This window comes from Hippocampus comes, unplaced genomic scaffold (assembly GCF_001891065.2).
Source record: "Hippocampus comes isolate QL1 unplaced genomic scaffold, H_comes_QL1_v1.1 scaffold345, whole genome shotgun sequence".
In the NCBI taxonomy this organism is placed as follows: Eukaryota; Metazoa; Chordata; class Actinopteri; order Syngnathiformes; family Syngnathidae; genus Hippocampus; species Hippocampus comes.
Window position 1 is genome coordinate 786,688 of NW_017805538.1, and position 19,811 is coordinate 806,498.

General features: G+C 44.4%; 3 protein-coding genes across 6 annotated transcripts in view; 2 read left to right on the forward strand and 1 right to left on the reverse strand.

Moving 5' to 3' along the window:
• The window catches only part of appa (amyloid beta (A4) precursor protein a), a 61,387-nt gene extending 41,618 nt beyond the window's left edge, over nt 1–19,769 (forward strand). The window contains exon 18 of the mRNA XM_019878400.1: nt 19,731–19,769. The gene's annotated coding sequence lies outside the window, so the exon portion shown is untranslated. The remainder of the gene's footprint in view (nt 1–19,730) is intronic.
• On the forward strand, nt 1,414–4,910 carry atp5pf (ATP synthase peripheral stalk subunit F6). The gene is made up of 4 exons (XM_019878408.1): nt 1,414–1,516; nt 2,115–2,284; nt 2,542–2,666; nt 4,811–4,910. The coding sequence occupies exons 2-4, from the start codon at nt 2,115–2,117 to the stop codon at nt 4,837–4,839; spliced, it is 324 nt and encodes a 107-aa protein (XP_019733967.1). The 5' UTR covers nt 1,414–1,516; the 3' UTR covers nt 4,840–4,910.
• Nucleotides 6,009–19,811, reverse strand: part of jam2a (junctional adhesion molecule 2a) — a 14,788-nt gene continuing 985 nt past the window's right edge. The window contains exons 2-11 of one of the 4 annotated variants that reach the window (XM_019878406.1): nt 16,992–17,057; nt 16,727–16,837; nt 15,794–15,943; nt 15,495–15,682; nt 15,245–15,347; nt 14,828–14,935; nt 14,645–14,657; nt 13,339–13,410; nt 13,164–13,197; nt 6,009–6,945 (exon numbers count right to left, since the gene is read on the reverse strand). In XM_019878406.1, coding sequence (XP_019733965.1) covers nt 6,907–6,945; nt 13,164–13,197; nt 13,339–13,410; nt 14,645–14,657; nt 14,828–14,935; nt 15,245–15,347; nt 15,495–15,682; nt 15,794–15,943; nt 16,727–16,837; nt 16,992–17,057 — 884 coding nt within the window. In that variant the 3' untranslated portion in view covers nt 6,009–6,906. Of the gene's footprint in view, nt 6,946–13,163; nt 13,198–13,338; nt 13,411–14,644; nt 14,714–14,827; nt 14,936–15,244; nt 15,348–15,494; nt 15,683–15,793; nt 15,944–16,726; nt 16,838–16,991; nt 17,058–19,811 lie in introns of all 4 variants that reach the window. The other 3 variants (XR_002169253.1, XM_019878405.1, XM_019878407.1) reach the window with 3 other exon arrangements.

Below are 19,811 nucleotides of genomic sequence, written 5' to 3' on the forward strand. Positions count from 1 at the left end.
ATGTTAAAAAGGAATTTAAACTGTTCTTGTTGCAGTAAATGTGTGTGTATGTGAAGTAAATAAAATCGGGTGTTGCAAGTACAGTACTTGATTTGCTTGCTCTTTTATGGTGACCCAGGCGCCATACTTTCGGGTTTGAAAAATAGCCATTAAATAACTCATATTTCAAAAGAAATATGAGAACCAACAACAAAGTACAGTACAGTAGTTACTCTGTGAAAATCAGTAGAATAGGAAAGACTTCTTTCACAAAGTTAGCAAAGTCTTGAACAGTCAATTACATTTTCAAGTCAGCGTTCAGTCTTAATCCCATGAGATCTGGTCAGAGTTACCATTAGACATAATGAACTAAGCGGCTGCTTGACAACCCCTCCACCCGCCTCAAAAAAAAAAAAAGTCTAACCGTGATTCAGCACTTTTTTCCCCACACACGAAACACAGAAATTAAAGAGATACCTTAAACATCAACTTCCTACATCCAAGTACAGTATAGCGCATATAGCATTATGTTACACATACAGCACATTTGACAATAAAGTTGTATTCAATTCAATTACTAATCCAGTGGATATGACACTGAGGTGGTGGGATGAGGGCCCCATATCACATTGTGCTTCAAACCCAATAAAGGCTTAAAAGCCAGCAATGGATCTGTCTTTGAACATAAACTGGTTGCTACGTCTCCAACTTGGAGACTCCAAGCAGGGACATTGAACACTCAAGGCAGGGTCTATGTACGGTAGATGTTTGTGATGCTTTGACTCCAAAGACCACATCTCGGGCCCACCTTGCCCACCGCACTAAAATTCTCCTGCACATGCCTGCTACAACAAATGGATGGCTACAGTTAAAGATGCCATCTGACAAAGCTCAAGAAGGATTATTTTGCTGTCATAAATCACAGACTACTAATTAAATGAAGTGTGAAATTTATGGGAACATTCAAGACGTGGACAAAACATTTTTGAAAAACGGACCATTTATTTTATCATTTGTATTCTGTTTGCGAAAAAAGCAGGTACTGAACCATCACATTCTTTTATTTGTAGAGCTCAGCATCACCTGAACACTTTTTATAAGATATTTTATTGGTCATACATATTTAGCTGTTTGGCGCAGACACTGGGAAAAAACCCTCAGCGGCTCCTCTTGTTGTCTGTTGTCTAAGAGGGAGGGAATTTCATCTGTGCTGATTTGACAATAAAGTTAAACTTGATACTTGATTACAGTATTTATAAAATCATACTGAATGTGAACTAAAGTCCAAGTTCATTTGAATACTATTTTAATATTAGTATCACTTGACTCCAATTATATTCAGTAACATATTAAAGCTACATTTTGTCAGAACCACTGTTAATTACACAAGAGATGCATGTTTTTGTACTTTGTGTGCCGATTATTTGAAAAAAAAAAAAAAAAAAACAGTCCAGCCCACCACGACCACTGATGTCCCACAATCCACCGCGCGCGGTCTTCCACATTAGTTTGCTGGGTCTGAAGTGTCAAATCCAAGGTGAGTGTTTCTGTAAATGAATGGTACCAACTGTTTACCGGTCTCCGTGTGCTCAATACGAGGTTAAAAGAATGGTTGTGCATTTAGAATACCCGTCGTTAGCGAGACTCACAAAATGGCTGAAGAAACAGCTGCTCTTTGCTGTCGCGCAAGCTAAAGCTAGCATGTGTGTCCGAGTCGGTAAATGCAGCAAAGCTTAAGCTAGCTAGCCTTTAGCCAACTTCAAACGACCTTGTATTGAACATTGGCAAAGGGCTGTTATCACGAACTTAATGAATAAACTGTGATCGTAGCCAATCTTTGTCGGCGATGGACGAACGTGTTTCTGTAGTTTTGTATTTCCCGAATGAGGCTAATGTCGTATTATTGTCGGGTGTACGCTACACCTGACCAGTACACACATGCTAACGCTTTGCCAATGGATTCAGTTTTCTTCTCCGTAACAAAACCTAAAACCTTCAAGGAAGAGTGCACTTTAAAGTTGAGCGGACTGTTAAAACTCGGCTTTCGGATGTCTGTACATATCTGAATCTTGGTCTTGTCGTCGGTCACCAGCTGAGATTTTGGTTTTCGTAACGCTCCCTGTGTCCGCCTTCAGATGGCGCTCCATGCCTTCCTCCAGCTGTCCTCCATGCTGCGTTCTGCGGCCAGTCTGACCCTGCGCAGGAACATTGGTCTCTCTGCTGTCGTCCTGAACCGGGCCAAAGAGCTGGACCCCGTGCAGAAATTGTTCCTGGACAAGATCCGTGACTACAACACCAAGAGCAAGTTAGTCATTGATGAGTGAAAAACAGCATATTTTTCTAACACTGTAGGTTAAAGTGTTCAGTTCCACATTTGGAAGAGGCGCTGACACATGTTGGATCCCCATTGTGTCTCGAAAAATCGAAATTGTCATTTGAACCATGCAGTGTGAACCCACTTGAATGAGTGACGCATGAACCGAAACGTTGATGGAAGCTGCTGTTTTCCTTCATCTTTGTCTGCCCTTTTCTTTTCAACTTTTGATTTCATGACTACCCCAGGGCTTCTGGCGGCATTGTGGATGCAGGACCCGCATATCAGAAGAACCTGTCCGAAGAGGTTTCCAAACTGGAGAGGCTATATGGTGGGGGAGACCTCACCAAGTTTCCCGACTTCAAATTCCAAGGTGGGAATTTGCCTGTCTCTATTTCACTGTCTTGTCCTTTGACTGAGAGTAAGAAATGTGTATGTTGACACGGGGAAGCACCATTTCATTTTTCTTGAAAACTGTCTGATTGTTAGTTAACGTTGACGACAGTTCATGTTATTGAGGATGATTACCCGTCCAAGTAGGGCTGGGTGAAAAGTATATCATGATCTAAGTATTTCAAATTGGTAGATTTATTGATATTTATGGACTTTTTTTTCTTTGTACTTTTGAAAAATAACGACCTAGAGAACATAGGCTGAATTTAGGAAATGTTTTTGTAATATATGGTTCTTAACCTTTAATAAGAGGTCAATACACCTATGAAAAACATAAACTGGCCAATATAAATATTGAATTCCTTTTTAACCAATGTGCCTAGTAGGGCTGGGCGATGTGGCTGAAAAGTGTTCCACAATATACGTATTTAACCATCCATCCATCCATCCATTTTGTAATCCGCTTCTCCTCACGAGGGTCGCGGGGCGTGCTGGAGCCTATCCAAGCCGTCATCGGGCAGTAGTCGGGGGACCCACTGACCTGGTTGCCAGTTAATCGCAGGGCACACAGAGACAAACGACAACCATTCACACTCTCTATCACACCTAGGGACAAAGTGTGTCATTAGCATGCCATGCATGTTTTTGGAATGTGGGAGGAAACCGGAGTAGCCGGAAAAAAAATCCACGCAGGGAAAATATGCAAACCCCACACAGGAAGGCCGCAGCCGGAATCGAACCCTGCACCTCGGCACTGTGAGGCGGGCATGCTAAACAGTCGACCGCCATGCCACCCATAAGTATTTCATATCAATTAATATTGATGATTATTGACTTTTTAAAACCCTCTAAAAATAATTAAAATAAAAACTTTTTGTGGCCATTGACATTTGCTGTAGTTTAAAGTGCAAAATTGCTTCTCCCGCAGTACACTGTAAAAATGCTGACTGTATTTTTGAAAGACTACCCCAAAGCAGCACGATGGTATTGTTGATACTTCCATTCACCTTCATTCATTGTTCACGCATTGTAAGTGCAGTGAACTCATACTTTCTAACAGTGCAGGCATTGCCATTGACCAAACACCTCAGGACTACTTTTTTTGTGGGCTCATTATTGCAATATTCCATTCATATTTTACTTGTCTGATTGTAACTAGGGGCATGTTCAGAATTTGATTCTGACGCCCGAGCACTACTCTTAGAGCGGGTGTGTTTGAGGAGTTATTCATTTCCGAACGTAGCCAGTGCGGGCACCGGCACTCTGAAAAACCAAGTGGCAAATTCGAGCAGCGCACTCGGTTTCTGAACGGTCAGATGAACGTGCACGCTCAAAGAGTATTTCCAAACGCGTCTTTGAGTGTGATGCTAAGGTTTGGACATGTTAACACGAGTGGTACAGCAAAATCTAAAATGGGGAGCTCCTGTACTTCAAAACATCATCTCCATCCGGTGATTACTCTGGTTCATATGCAAAATGTCTTCTTACAAGAGTTGTACTTTGTCAACTGGTCATTCATTTGAATGAAGTTACGCCCCACATTCGTTCCGTGTGAGTATGCCACATGGGCACTTCTTCATTGGTTTAGTTCCTTCTCCGTGTTTGGAGGCAGCAGCATGCTGCCTACAATACGCACCATGCCGGGGTTGGGGTTTGTGTTCTGTTTTTCATTCTGTTAAAGGTATCTTCGATTGATATTGATCCAAGTGTCGATCGTGATACATATTGATATTGACTTATCGCCCAGCTCCTCCATCCAAGCCATTTTCACACGGCCTTTCACTGTTACATTCGGAAAAAAACTGACCCACTTAATACTATGCAAAAGTTCTGAACATTCTTATTTCCCTCATTCCCTTTTTTGTTTTGTTTTTAAAGTGACGTGATCAAGCATTCTTTTTTTGTGCTGTGATTCATTTCCATCTAAGAATAGTCAAGAGTTGTGACCTCATTCAAGCAAGATAACTTTAGACCTCAAGTTGTTTTGGGACCATTTTATCTTGACGCTTCAGGTTTTCATTTTGTCGTTTTTCTCTTCATAAGACGTTTCTTCTGTCATCCAGGTCCATCTTGTTTACTTTGCACTAATGTTTCTCTTCGTTTGTTTTATCCCCCTCTCCTTAGACCCAAAGTTTGATGGAGTGGCTAAGTGAATGCTGTTCATCTTGTAAATCACCCATGTATTATATTTAATAATAAAAAGATCAAAGATGGTTGAATCTTTTGGGTGCTACCAGAGAGTTGTTTGTCATGACACAAACTGTAGTAAATGTATAAATAATGCATGGCTGCTAATTGACTAGAGCAGGGTTGGGCAACTCCAGTCCTCGAGGGTTGCTGTCCGGCCTGTTTTCGATGTCTCCCTTCTCCAACGCACCAGATTCAAATGATCAGCTCATCAGGAAGCCCTGCAGAAGCTCGAAACAATCCTGATCATTTGAGTCAGGTGTGTCGGAGGAGGGAAACATCGAAAACAAGCCGGACAGCAACCCTCGATGACTGGAGTTGCCTAACCCTGGACTGGAGGAATTCTAGCCAACGCTCAGCATATCCTGGACACATGGAGAAATGATACAGGTTCATTTGTATTGTCTTGGGCCACCATTGGATTTGTTTTAGGAATGCTTTTTTTTTTTTTTTTTTTGGATAATACATATAATTGTTTAGGAATACATCCAGAATTTCAATAAGACAAAACCAACTGCTTGGAGTGGCTAAAATGAATGCAAGTTGCCGCTCTTAAAATGGAATGGAATCAAAATGAAACCCTATATGGCAGCATACCCTTTTTATAGATTATTGAGTGGGGTAAAAGTGGTGTTTCCCCTCCAGCTTGTAGTTATCCTATGGATGGAAATTCACTGATAACAAGTGCAAGCAAGCCAAATGTCAGATGACCTAGTTGAGGGTCTGCTGTCGCTTTGAATTGGTCTGCAATGACATCACTTTAGGGGAAAGATCTGCGATGACTTTTATCCTCTTCGGGATGAATCCTTTTTAGCTCAAAGTTGTGTCACACGGGGGACATTCCCATCTGACCTGTTACCTTTCTGCGCAGCTTTAATGTCAAGCCCTTGAGATGCACCAAACAAAAGCTGACTGTGATCTGTGGAAATTGTGATCCAGATGTAGAGAATGAATAAAAATAGAACGGCATAATGACATTTTCCATTGGAATGTCGGCTTTGAACTGTGGCGTGTCAAGCTGGTAGTCAGCATATGAATTTCTTGACAATCTTCCTGGGAATACAGCAGTAACGTCACCATGTGTGTTGGGATGCAGATAAAACAAACAAAACCAGCACGTCACCCACAGTGTAAATCCAAAAACATGTTTTAAATAGAAAACATTATTTTTTTTATGAGTGATACAACATTCAAATAAAACTGAACAATTCATTCACACTGTCTAAAAACAGACACACCTTTTGATTAACTGTGGCACAAAAATATATGGACAGAAAAGTAAGGCAAGTCTTTTACAAAAAAAAAAAGAAAACCAACATCCATTGATAAATTTGACAAATAAAAAGGCACAAGGTATATATTGTATATATCATAAAAAAAAGACCATGCAGGCACATTAGGATGGAATGGTATTGGTCTTTATAAATGACTAGAGTGACTTATTTTCCTGGGCTGGGTTTTGTGTTTTAACTCTTAACACAGTGGACATGAGGCCCTTGAAACACTGATGCCCCGATGTTACAGAATGGCCAGCGGAGCAATACTGAGGTAAGCAGTATTTTTGTTGTTGTTTCAAAAGATCGACAATGCAGAGCATCATCTTAAGAGGATTGTTTTAATGCAACATCGTTCTTAAGGGAGCCCGTCTTTGGTAAACGAGAACAGTAAAAACAATTGGCCTGTTTTGGGAAGAAACCAAATTTGGGGGAAAAAAAAAAAATCCATATCCAACGTAGGCCACCAGGGGGTAGCAGAGCGACATCAAAGTACAGGAGACGTACTGGAAATGCACATATTAGGCAGAATTGAACAGGCGATGCACACAACAAAGCAAGAGTATCACGCCTTGCAAATGGAAAATTGGCCCGTCAGCGCCCCACCAAAAACAAAAGTGAATTCCCCCCAAAAAAATGACATAATTGGAGGATCAAAAGCTCATTCGGAGTCTGCAAGGCTGAGAATGAATCCGGAATCCAGTATTGGCACCTTATCAACAGCGTAACTGATGTCTTGTCAAGAGGAAGACCAGCTTCTCAGAGCATGAATGACTGCGTGTGTTTGAAATCCTGCGGCTGAAGCACACAGAAAAGCGGGGGTGAAAAAACACAATACAATACTGTACGTCACTTTGGGCGCGCATGCTATTGTTGAATTATGTGACCTGCTATTCGCAGTTGTGTTTGAAATACTGCGGCATCAACAGAGATAGCTTATCTCTGGAGTTGCTGTTTTAATAAAACTTTTATGGTCTCCTTTGAGGACGGTTAAAATGGTTTCCATACATCTCGATAATTGGGACGAATTTGAGCTCTTCTGTGATCAAAGTCAGAAAACCCACAAATGTTTCTGAAAAAATATGCAGAGTGTTTAATCCTCAAGTGCGGGGATGGGCTACGGGTGGCTCCCTGATAAACAATTGTCATTTAAAAAATGGGAAAAAAAAGATTGTTTGTTTGTTTTGGGGTGGGGGAATGTTCGATTTATTTATTCATTTTTCACAAACGGCAACAATTCTTCAAAAAAAGCTGGTAAATATACAGTACAGTGGTACCTCTACTTAAAAAATTAATCGGTTCTGGAAGACATTTCTGAGCTAGAAAATTTTGTATGTAGAGACGTGTTTTCCATGTAAATGCCCTAATCCGTTCCAAGCCCCCCCCCCTCAAAATTCAGACATAAATGTTTCCTAAAGCATAAAAATGCAACAAAATATGTAACAAATACATGTTACAATTAAATTACTGCACAATAAATGAGAGTTGTGCATAATGTAAAAAACTAAGAATAAAGTAAAGAATAAAAATGATGGTCATTTAACTTTTAACTATGTCCTCATCGGGTTTTTTTCCTCTTTAATTCATGTTCTCTCTCAGAAATGTTTTTTGCCCGGCGTTTGGTGATCTGATCCAAGGACGTTTGCTTTTGTCGGCTTTTAAGAATCCTTCGAAAATGTCCAAGGCAAACATCAGCATAGTTAATCTGTGGAATAATTTTGAAATGGACCTGAAAATGAGTGACTCGCTTGCTGAGTTCAAAAACAAATTCAAGAGAATAGTACAAAAAAAAACCTACATAAATTAGAATTAAGTTGATAAATTTGATACCTGTACATTTATTAAATATAGTAATAAATCAGAATTAAGTTGATAAATGTAATAAATGTAGTAATGTCATGCAATATCCATTATGAATCCAAGAGAAAATCAACATATAAATGTGCCAGAGTGTGTATGTATGTAGTCCCCAAACAAACCAAAAGTTGTAAAAATAGATAAGTGTAGCACATATAAGGGTAAAAGCATTTGTTTATATGCAGACGTTTTCCTTTTCTGATTGATATAAAAAAGGATCTATTAATATATTAATACATAACAAGGGGTAGGACTAGATACGTTTTTTTACTTCTTCCTACTCCTTTGAACGTATAATTGTGCTGGATGATGACTGTTTTCTTTTCCTTTTTTACAATTTGACTTATCTTTACTTTTTTCTTTTTTTATTACTGTATATGTTTATATTTTCAATAAACAATAAACAAACAAACAAACAAATGGTGAGCATCGCCTGGACTGGTGAAGACTTTTTCTGGGTGATTCACATTTACATAAAACTATCGGAACACCTCATGGTTCGAGGGGGCGACTGACGAGGACGCTGCAATGACACAAATCTATCTATCTAAGCCAGGGGTGTCAAACTCATTTTTGTCGGGGGCCACATTGTCGTTACGGTTTCCCTTCGGAGGGCCGTCATGACTGTGAATTTTGTAAAACCATATAAATGTTGAACCACCTCCACGTATTATACACACAGCGGACAACAAATTGATGGGAGAGCTTGTTTTAAAATCACAAGTCAAGAATAATGGCTTGTTCAGATATTGTCGTCATGGATTAGATATGACAATATGACATTTTTGGTTCAGACTTTAGCAAGCATCATGGAAGTTGGCATGCTCGATTTGCTTCCGCGGGCCACATAAAATGGTGTGGCGGGCCAGATCTGGCCCCCGGGCCTTGACTTTGACACGTGTGATCTAAGCGCATAGACACACTCAGTAGAAGTACTTCTTAACCAATGAGATGCCAGGATGATGCTCGGTAATAGCCAATGGCAGAGCAGCTAAAAGTATGTTGCGTTCAGGAAACTCGACTACGACTGTATTTATACCTGTCGTATCTTGAAATTTCTTTCACAACAAGAGGCAATACTTTCCTGTTGAGGCGTTTCGTAACTTCAAAATTTCGTATGAAGAGACGTTCGTAATTGAAGTACCATTGTATATGTTTTCCATGGGAGTGGGGTGGTTATTAGGGAAAATACACCCCCCCCTAAAAAAAAACAATCTGTGTTTACACAGAGGTTGATATTTTTGCAGATTTTGAATGAAATGCAGGAGAAATATCCATCCATCCATTTACTGATTCGGGGCACACCTTGAATTTGTTGCTAGCCAATCACAGGGCAGATGTAGACCAACAACCATCTGTGCTCCCAATCACACCGAGGGACAATTTGGAGGGCCCAATCAACCTGCCATGCATTTTTTTTGTATTGTGGGAGGAAACCGGAGTACCCAGAGAAAACCCACGCAAGCACGAGGAGAACATGCAAACTCCACACACAGGAAGGCATCTCTGCACTGTGAGTCCGACGTGCTAACCAGTCGACCACCGGGCCGCCCTAGAAATGCATTATGAAAAATAAAATGCATTAAGAGCCATATGTAAAATGTTATTTTTGTCTTTTTGACTGTTGTCATTTGGTTCGGAAGTGTGTGTGGTCCTATGCGTCCATCGAGTAGCGCTGATGAAAAATGGCTCTTTAGCATTTAAGTTGCCCATTTCTTCTCTAGTGTGAGGAGTGGGAAGAGTGATTTTTCTTCCTACAATTATAAATCTTAAAAAAACAAACAATAAAAAAAGCAACAGTTTACTACAACCCACGGCAAAAGTTCTGGAATCACCAGGCCTGGAGGAAGTTCATTCAGTTGCTTAAATTTGAAGAAAAAAAAGCAAATCACAGACATGACACAAAACCCAAAGTCATTTCAAATGATAAATTTCGAACTTTAAGAAACACAAAGAATTTTTTCAAAATGTGCCGGTGAGTAAAAATTATTTGTTGAGACCAAGGAAAGGGAAAAAGGAAATTGAAATCATGAAAAAAACCAACAACAGCAACACACACCACTAGCACTTTTTCACTGCCTCTGGCTTTTATAACAGCCCGCGGACTCAGGCATGGATTTAATGAGTAATGATGGTCGCCTTCATCAACCTGGCTCCAACTTTCTCTCATTGCTTCTGCCAGATCAGCTTTGCAGGTTGGAGCCTCGTCATCGACCATTTTTTTCAACTTCCACCACAGATTTTTAATTGGATTGAGATCCGGATGATTTGCAGGCCATGACGTTGACCTTGTGTGTCTTTCTTCAAGGATTCTTTTCACAGCTTTTGCTCCATGACCAAATGCATTATCATCTTGAAAAAAACGATTTCATCCGCAAACGTCCTTTGAATTGATGGGAAAAGTGTCCAAAACGTAAACGAGCATTTATTGAACATGACATGACAACCATCTCCCTCGTGCCTTTGCCTGACATGCAGCTCCATAGTTCTCAATGACTGCGGAAAGTTTCACGTTTTCTTCAGGCAGTCGTCTTCATAAACCTCATTGGAACGACCTCCAGCATCATCACTTTGCCCAATGCAGAGCCGCCTTTCATTCCTGACTATGACTTTCATCCAGTCATCCATAGTGAAGGATTGCTTTTCCACAGCCCACTGTTTTTTTTTTTTTTTTTTCTGTGAAGGTGTTCATGATGGCGTCTGTTTAGCTTTTCTGTATGTAAACCCCATTTCCTTGAGGCACTTTCTTACAGTTTGGTCACAGACGTTTACGCCAGTTTCCTCCCATTTGTTTTGCTCCACATTTTCTGTTTTCAAGACATCTGTCTTCAACATTTCTGTCTTAACGCTTTGATGTCTCTCTTGGTTTGACGAGCCTGCTTGCCTTTGTCAACGTTCCCCGCGTCGTTTGCATTTGCTCCAAATTTTCGACATAGCGGATTGGGCAACATTGCGTGATGATGTAAAAAGTTTGATTATCCTCTCCTTTGTTTCGATGGCCATCTCTCGCCATGATTCATGCGAGGCCAACGGCTCTCAAAGGTGCGATCACTCCTGTGTCAGTGCAGACTAACGAGCAGATCTAATCTGATGCAGCTGTTCGTTTTGGGAATGGAAATTTACAGGGTGATTCCGTAATTTTTTTTTTCTCCTCAGAATTGAGTGATTCCATATTTTTTCCCTCTGCTTGGTCCAAAAATGTAACTGCTACAGACTATCCCTTTTTTTCCCCCTGATTTCTTGTTTCGTGTTTCTTAAGTCCAAACATTTGCCGTTTGAAATGACTTGAGTTTTGTGTCTTGTCTGTGAATTGATTTTCTACAAATGTAAACAACCGAATGAACATCCCCCGACACTCATTCATTCATACATTTTCCGAACCGCTTGATCCTCACTAGGGTCGCGGGGGGAGCTGGAGCCTATCCCAGCCGTCTCCGGGCAGTAGGCGGGGGACACCCTGAATTGGTTGCCAGCCAATCGCAGGGCACACAGAGACGAACAACCATCCATGCTCACACTCACACCTACGGACAATTTAGAGTGTTCAATCAGCCTACCATGCATGTTTTTGGAATGTGGGAGGAAACCGGAGTACCCGGAGAAAACCCACGCAGGCCCGGGGAGAACATGCAAACTCCACACAGGGAGGCCGGAGCTGGATTCGAACCCGGCACCTCTGCACTGTGAAGTCGACGTGCTAACCACTGGACTACCGGGCCGCCTCTCCCCCGACACTGTCATTCCAAAATATCTGCCATAGGTTGCATTTACTTTGTCAATCCTTGTGTTGTCAAGACCGAGTACGGCCGAGCCATGGACTCCCCTTGATTGTGACAGCAAACAGACCGAAAGAATTACGGAGTGACCTGAAGCTGGCATTGCTGCCAGATAGACACAAACTGTGTCTCACAAGTCATCCATCACAAGAAAAACGCCAAGTGTTTTCAACCAGGGGCGGAGCTACATGGCCAGCACCACATCTAGAGGAAAATTTTGATGCCAGTGACTATTGTACCATTTTTACATGGATGCAACATTCTTAGACAGGTGATACAGTATTCTGCCAGAGGGGTGCCCAACAGTGTTTAGAATTGTGAAGAATTCAGAGATTTTTGTGTCATTGTGCATTTTAGATTTGGTTTGAATGGATCCGCCATTGATCGCAATATGCAATATGGTGCGGGTAATCGGTAACAATTGATCACCCTGATTGGCTGTTCGCGTGCAAATGAGAGCATGAGATTGAAGTAGGTTATGTGACACAACCCAAAAGCGAAGCAATGGCAAAGAAGAACGACATTATCTAATAATTTAAGTTCAGCAAAACGTTGCTTTTTACTTAGATGTGGTCCTGTTTGTACTATGAGTGTGTTGGACAAGGTTTGGTGTATGTGTGCAGTTTATTTCACGAAACCCTGACTGTGGATGGTATGGGTAACACTGCTTTCTTGGGTACACGTGGGGTTGCAAGAATGTCAAGTGATGGACATGTGGGCATATGGCCATCAATGTGGTGGTGGTGGTGGTGGTGTTATTATTATTATGCTGTCCACCCAGCTGAAATGTTTCTGGCAATACCCCTGCTTGCAATCACAGTGTTGTTAGCAACTAAGCTAACACTCATCTGAGCTTCCTGTGTATCTTTTTATTATTAAAATCCTTTGTTTATATGCTCAGGCCACATCTATGGCGAATACAAAATGACGGCTTTGCATCATTTGATGGCATCTTGGTGCCAAGCAACGATGTTGAACTGAGGAGAGGTGCTTCATTGAGTCATAGCCTCGTCTCATAGAAAAAGAGTGCTTTGCTGCCATGACATCAATAGTGAATTATCCCCTGCAAATACATTCACTGTACAGAATAATCCTCCATTCATCCATTTTCTGTACCGTTTGTCTTCATCAGGGTCATGGCTGAGCGCCGCCTATTGCAGTTGACTTTTGTGAAAGAGGGGGGGCGCGCACAACCATCCATTCACACCTATGGACAATTTAGAGCCTTCAGTGACCACAACCAGGAGAAAACATGCAAACTCCACCCAGGAAGCCAGGAGATGAGATTCAAACGTGAACCTCAGAAGTGTGAGCCAGAGACGCTAACCACTCGCCAAGATTCTGCTACAGTGCAAGTGCATGTAAAAAAAAAAAAAAACTTACTTCTTGAGGTGGAGGGATATAGTTGACATTGGACCTAAAAGAAAGAGTGATGATGAGAACCACTTCAGAGCATTTGGCAAGAGAAGAACCTTGATGTTTGTTGGCCTTATCCTGACTCATATCTTGTCCTGCACAATAAAGCATATCTATCGAATTCCCTCAGCGTCACACTCACGTGTCCTCAGTTCTGTTCAGGTTTTGGCTGCTGATGTGAGAGGCACCGTGACACTCGGAGATCCAAAATGACCTGTTGGGGGGGGCGTGGTCAGATTGACGACTTTGAACTTGCTCCAGTACAGGGCCTGATTTGGGAACGGCACCGCACACCATGCTTTGTATCCAGTTGAGATCATTCGCCGCACATGAACCCCCATGCAGCCAATCATGATGCGACAGCGCCAATGGAGATGCAAAGGTGAACTGTTCGAGTGATGAGCCATTCACATGCAGCAATCCGACCCAGGAATGTTTTTTTCTCTTTTTTCAGAATTTGCTTTAGCGTGACCCAACCCTCCAGTTTAGAGCTACTAGATTTGTCTTTGACTGTTTCTCAAAACACTGACGTGTGAGGGGACCTTGCTCTTGCTCAATCATGTCCTTTACAAACCGCATGACTTGGCCTCATGTTTAATTGCACTCGGCATTTTATTGAGAAAGTCAAACGACATCATTGAGCTGCTTCCTTGCCCTGTTTAATCGTGCATCGGAAATTGTGTTGCATTGTCTTGGAATCTTTGTGAAAAAGTCGGTTCTATAAATAGGAAGTTGACACTGACAGCTCCAGTTAGCTCAGTGGGATAAGCATCAGACTTTAACCTAGACAAAGAGCTCTCGCATCAGCGCGACCTCTCTCTCTCTCTCGCTCTGTCGAATGCTGCGCACTAACAAGCGAGTAATCAAATAAAGTCAAGAGAGATGGGTCGGTCACACCAGGGCGTGCATTTCTGTCTCTGCGGTCAGCCAGGCCTATACTGTACTGCATAACAGCATCCTCTCGCTGCGTGTTGTTATGGCAACGTCTTAGCAGAGATGAAATAATCCATTTCAAGTCACAGTCCAATCAGTTTAAGAGGCTGCAGTGATCTCAGATCTCCTCGCTGATTAACAGTCACTAATTATGGTGCGATTAAGTCAAGTCTGATTGTTGCTCTCGTCCGGGGTCGGCTCATCTGTTTGAGCAAAGTATCGACATGGGTTCACTCAATGAACTCTGCAGATACGGTGTTTACATCTGTCTGCGCCAGTCGGCCAGCGGAAAGCAATCCGCCGCTGTGGCTCATAAATACACACATACTGTACAGACACACGCACAGGCACAGCTGTCACTCTGCTCGGGCCTGACTCAGCACGCAGACGCGCGTCTAAGTGCGACAACCCACAGCCGCCCCCCCTGACCCCCCTCCTTCCCTTCAATCCTCTGTGTTTCCGATATCAGGCCGTGTTTGCTCACGTCAATGTTAATGCAATCACGGAGCTCTTACCTTCCTCTGTGTCCTGCTGGCGGATGATCCAGCGCAGTCGTGGAATGGAAAACAAGAGTGTGGACATCACTTTTTATTTCGCAAAAAACAGGCCCCAAATCATGAATGTGCCCATCGAGCGAGCAGAAAGTGAACCCGGAATAAACGATGGCGCAAGAGCGGCACCGGACGAGACAAACTCACGGGTGAAGAAGCCGTTGCGGTGCATCAGGAACCCGCCGCAGCCGCAGACCAACACCACCAGACAGACCACAACCGCTGCCACCACCACTGCGGTGATGTTGACATCCTCTGGGAGGAAAAAAAAAAAAAAAAGACCTTCAGTTTTTCAAACCAAGTCGAAACAAGTTCAGGATTGGTGGAGTCAGTAAGTCAGGTTGGGGTAACAGAGCAAAACTCCAAACATGCGTCTGATGTTAGAGCCGAAAACTGGAGCCTTTATTCAATTGCCGAGTGCAGTTTTTCATGCTACTGGCTAGTTGGTAAAGCTGAACTCTCTTTAATATTTTAGGAGCATGGTGAAAAATGGTAGCGGGCTTTTCCTCTCCACTGCTCCTCTGATTTTGTCCAGTGCTGAAAGGTGTGGGTGCACACACACACCTATCGTCATGTGCCTGCCCTCACACATCATGGGCTTTCCCACCCCGTTGGAAGCCCGGCAGTTGTAGCGGCCGGTGTCTTCTTTAGCCACAGCTTTGAACTCCTGCAGACCAGACACAGAGGAGACTGAGGACTGATAAATGAACACCTGACAACACCGCGGTCCTGCTATTGAAACAACAATGGCTCTCTCGTGGTGTTCAGTGGCAGTTTTATATTTTCAAGGACACAATCAAGTCGTCTCACTCACCAGCACTCCAGTGTGTGTGTTGATAAGATAGGTGGCATTGGCGTGGCGTGGGGGAATCATCAGCTGATTGTCCTTGTACCAGGCGTACGTAGCAGGTGGGATGCTCTGCTGGTCTCTACAGCGCAGCTGCACAGCAGAGCCCGTCACAGCCGAACTGGGGATTTCGCAGGATGGTGTGTTGGGAGGCACTGGGGGAGCGAGCGAGTGAGTGAGTGAGTGAGTGAGTGAGTGAGCACGATGTGCGAGCCATTCTGATGAACATTCCAACGCTCAACTCAAAACCTTTCCATCGGTCGTACCGAGGACTCTGAGGGTGATGTTGGTTTCTCCCAAATTCACAGAATCAAAAGGAGCACTGATCTCACAGCGGTACTCGCCGGCATCCTCCTGGGTCACCCTGCGCAACGTCACCGTGGCCCCCTCGATGCTCGCCCGCCCCTCAAATGGGCCTGAGGTAAGATTGAGGTGAAAAGGTCAAACCGCTGAACACGTCACACACTTTCATCAGAACGGCGTACACAGTACGGGGTGGGCAAACTTTGTGCTCAAGGCACAAAATAAAGCATGTACTGTATGGTGCTTTTATGTATTTATATATTATGTAGATAATATATGTCGTTTTTTTTTTTTTTTTTACGAATTTCTTTTATGTGATTTGCCAAAAAAAAAAAAAAAAATCAGTGAAGCGACTTCAATGAAAATTTAAAATTAATTAAGTACTTTTTAATTCACCAATTTTAGGAAAAGATGGTTAAGCTAATGCAACAAATATGACACGAGTCTTCATCGTGTGACTGTTCGGTGGGCCAGATGAAAGAACGTCGCCCACGGGCCATGCTTTGCCCAAAGCATGATTCACAGCAATGACCCGCAACGTTCAGTGGTGTGAATCTTCATGTCAGTGGATTGGCATGCGAGCTGAATGAAGCCAGCAGCTGAAATGACTTGACAATGTAAGAAGCCCAACTCTCTTTCCGATTAGCTGCATTAGACTGTGGCCAGGTGAGGGCTGTGATTTATTATTTATGCCCCCTATTAAATCTGCTTCCCTAAACCTTAATGAAGATGGATCCAGGGTAGGACATGTTATGCCTTGGCAGAGGTGACAACTTGAAACATCACCGCCATTACGAGAGGAGTGAACTCCTCGCAGCAGGCCCACCAAGCTGATTAAAGCAAACGACCCGTGTGTCAGCACCTCGCCATAAAAAGCAACGGGGGCGCCTCCTCACCTCGGAAGTGTCCGTCAAAGTATACAAAAGAAACATCTTTGCCCTTCTTCTTCCACTCGATTCGTGGATTCTGGTCCCTCTCAGTGCGGAACATGCAGGACAGCACTGCATCTGAAAAAGGCAAGTCTTGAGATATTTATGGCACCAGTCACAGTAGAGAGAGAGAAAAAAACACTTTGGTTCTATTTAAAGCCTTATCCTGTCAAAGTAGCATCAAGTCGAGAGGGGCCAGAGATGGGCCGCTCCCCACCCCCCCGCTTCTCACCTGAGAACTCGTGCACCTCCACCTTTTGCTTGTTGGTCGATACGGTGACAGGAAGGGAGGGGGAACCTGGAGGTGGCAGAGAGGAGGACACGGAGAGTCAACAAGGAGACAAACGGAGAGGGGGGAGCACTGTCTGCAGACCGCAATATTTCTTCTCATCCATTAGGGGGCAAGGTGAATTGGGTAATGCGCACCACCTTGCCCGCCAACTGCACGAGGAGAATGCTTAATGCCGCTGTCGGCCACTGTTGCTTTAGTGAGTGTGTGGAGGCGGGATTATTCCCTGGTCCACTTTAATCCCGCTGGGTTAAGGAGCAGCTAGCCGTATGTCTACTTAAGAGCAGGTTAATATAAGGGCGCCCAACACCTCGCAAAGCTCAGTGCCGTAGCTTTTCCAGATTAACCTGCTCCACAAGAGGCCGTTAGCATGATCTCGGCCTCAAAGATGTCAAGGTTGGCTTCCTCCGCCGCCTGCCTGTCACTGATACCGCTCATCCAAACAGGAAAGGGAAGCAGGCGCGGGCTCTCCTGCATGCTGATTGGTCAGTTTGACAGGTTGAACGTGGGTGAGGGTCACCTGAGGGGGAAGCCAGTTAGAAACATCGCACATGGCGAGGACATTCAAGTGCTGCCGCATGAAAGCTGCTGTCCCGTAGGTCAGCAAATTAAAGATGAGCCATGCGTTTTTTTCCTTTTTTTTTTTTTTAAAGTCCATAAATATGAAATGAGCCTCGAGAGAACTTGCTTGGCATTACGACTTCGAAAAAAATGTGAGCGTGAAGCAGGTTGTGGACATGATTCAGACAAAAAAATCTCCCCTGGTCTAATTCTGACAACACTTCCGAGTTTCCTGAGCTCCTTCCCGTTGCGCTGGCCCATTGTTCGGGACTCGTTGTGATCGGAGGCCTGAGCACATGGACGAAGGGCAAAAAGTGTGGATGCAAAGCAACAGGAAGGCAGACAGGTTAGATTTACTTTGTTTTTCCTCTTGGGATTGCGTGCACCAATACACACCGGAATGCAGCCGGATGCGTGGGCTTTGAGACGATTTGCTGTTGGGCTCAATTTGCGCCACCCTCACTTGTCAAACTTTCAATTAAGAGAATTAAAACTGCATACTCGCACCACCCTCCCCTCCCCTCTCCGTGCAACGTGTCGACTAGCGGAAGTGTAAAAGGATTAGGATTGGAGCCACGACTCACGCACCCCGATGGCCTCGCAGAAACATTGTCTCGCTGAAGGAACAACCCGAGGCGGGAGGGTGATACAATGAGATTAAACGGGGACGGGAATGAATGACAAAGAAGGGGCGATCGGCCCTGAGAAGAGATGACACGATTTAAAAGGGGGGGTGGGGACAGTGCAGGGATCCGGAGGAGCATGAATAAAAAGCGGGATTGAAGGCAAGGGAGATCCTCTCAGACAGGGAGACAATGAATGGGAGAATCTCTTGTCACACAGCGAGGCACGGCCCGCCGCCACCTTGAAGGGTGTCTCTTTGAGCGCAGGCGGCCGAGCTGACAGCACGCCCGACCGACCGTGTCGCACGCACGCTGGGAAATGAGCAAAGCGTTTGTGCCTGCATGTGAGGTTTCGCTTGCTTTGTGCTACGACGACCGCTGTCAGCTTCGGTGGCCTCAATTAGCCACGATGGTGTCAGGGCGGACAACGAACACATGGCCTCCTTAGTCACCAGCGTAATACTAACGTGGCTATAGCCTACTTGTACTTTAGAAAAAGACCGCGGCAGTCAGCTGTGATGAAAACAAGCCGGAGCCTGGAATTTTGCTTCTCCAAAGAGTTTTGTTTTCAAGAAGTTCTTCGGCACCCTGGTGGCATCGGGCAGGACGCCGGCGGCGCCGATGGGCCCGTCGCGCCTCCGAAGGCATCAGCCGAGCACTGCGATAGCTCAGACTCACCGAGGGACGGCCACCCGCCTGCCTGAGCAAAAAATAGAAAGATGGCACGCTCACTGCTTGGCACACAGCTTTAGCCTCATTACCGGAGTGTTAGAGACGGGCCGGGGTGTTGCCGGGTCTGTGGCGGGGTCAAAAGCATGGCGCAGTAATAATTAAGGCACTTATTCAAATGAGCAGGGAGGAACACGAGGGAAAAGGAGGGAGGCGGACCCACAGGAAGCGTCCTGCCTGGCTGTGTGGTAAAGATAACGACACACGGGTCAGAGGAAAACCGGGCCAGGAAAGCCTGTGCTGCTGTCTGAACAAAGCCCCTCTGTAACCCTGCAGCAACAGCTGTCCCAGGATGTGTGTGTGTGTGTGTGTGTGTGTGTGTGTGTGTGTGTGTGTGTGTGTGTGTGTGTGTGTGTGTGTGTGTGTGTGTGTGTGAGGCAGGGGGGTTAAGATGTTGCCTCAAAGACCCACCCTTAACGCTTCCTGCTTGCTTCCAGCGACAATGCAACCTACGTCAGCGTGCGTGGCCGCAACAACAATCAGAGTGAGACGGTGAGTGAGGTCTGCCGGGTTGCAACCACACAAACACCCGCGCACACACCCTTCCGAACTCCTGACCTGACAGGTGGCAAAATGAGGAGCTAAGTAAAATGTGCGTCACTCACTGCACTGTCTCATCACATCCATGTCAATGCCACGTTGCCTGCCACTTCTCCCCCGCAGTGGCAGTGCTCACGCTGCCTTCCCTCGTGTGTCAGATTTCTTGTTCGCATGTTCATGTTTTGTCCCCCAATATGAACACGCGCGAGCACACACGCACACGCACACGCACACACACACACACACACACACACACACACACACACACACACACACACACACGCGACATCCGCTGTGTTCACATACCCCA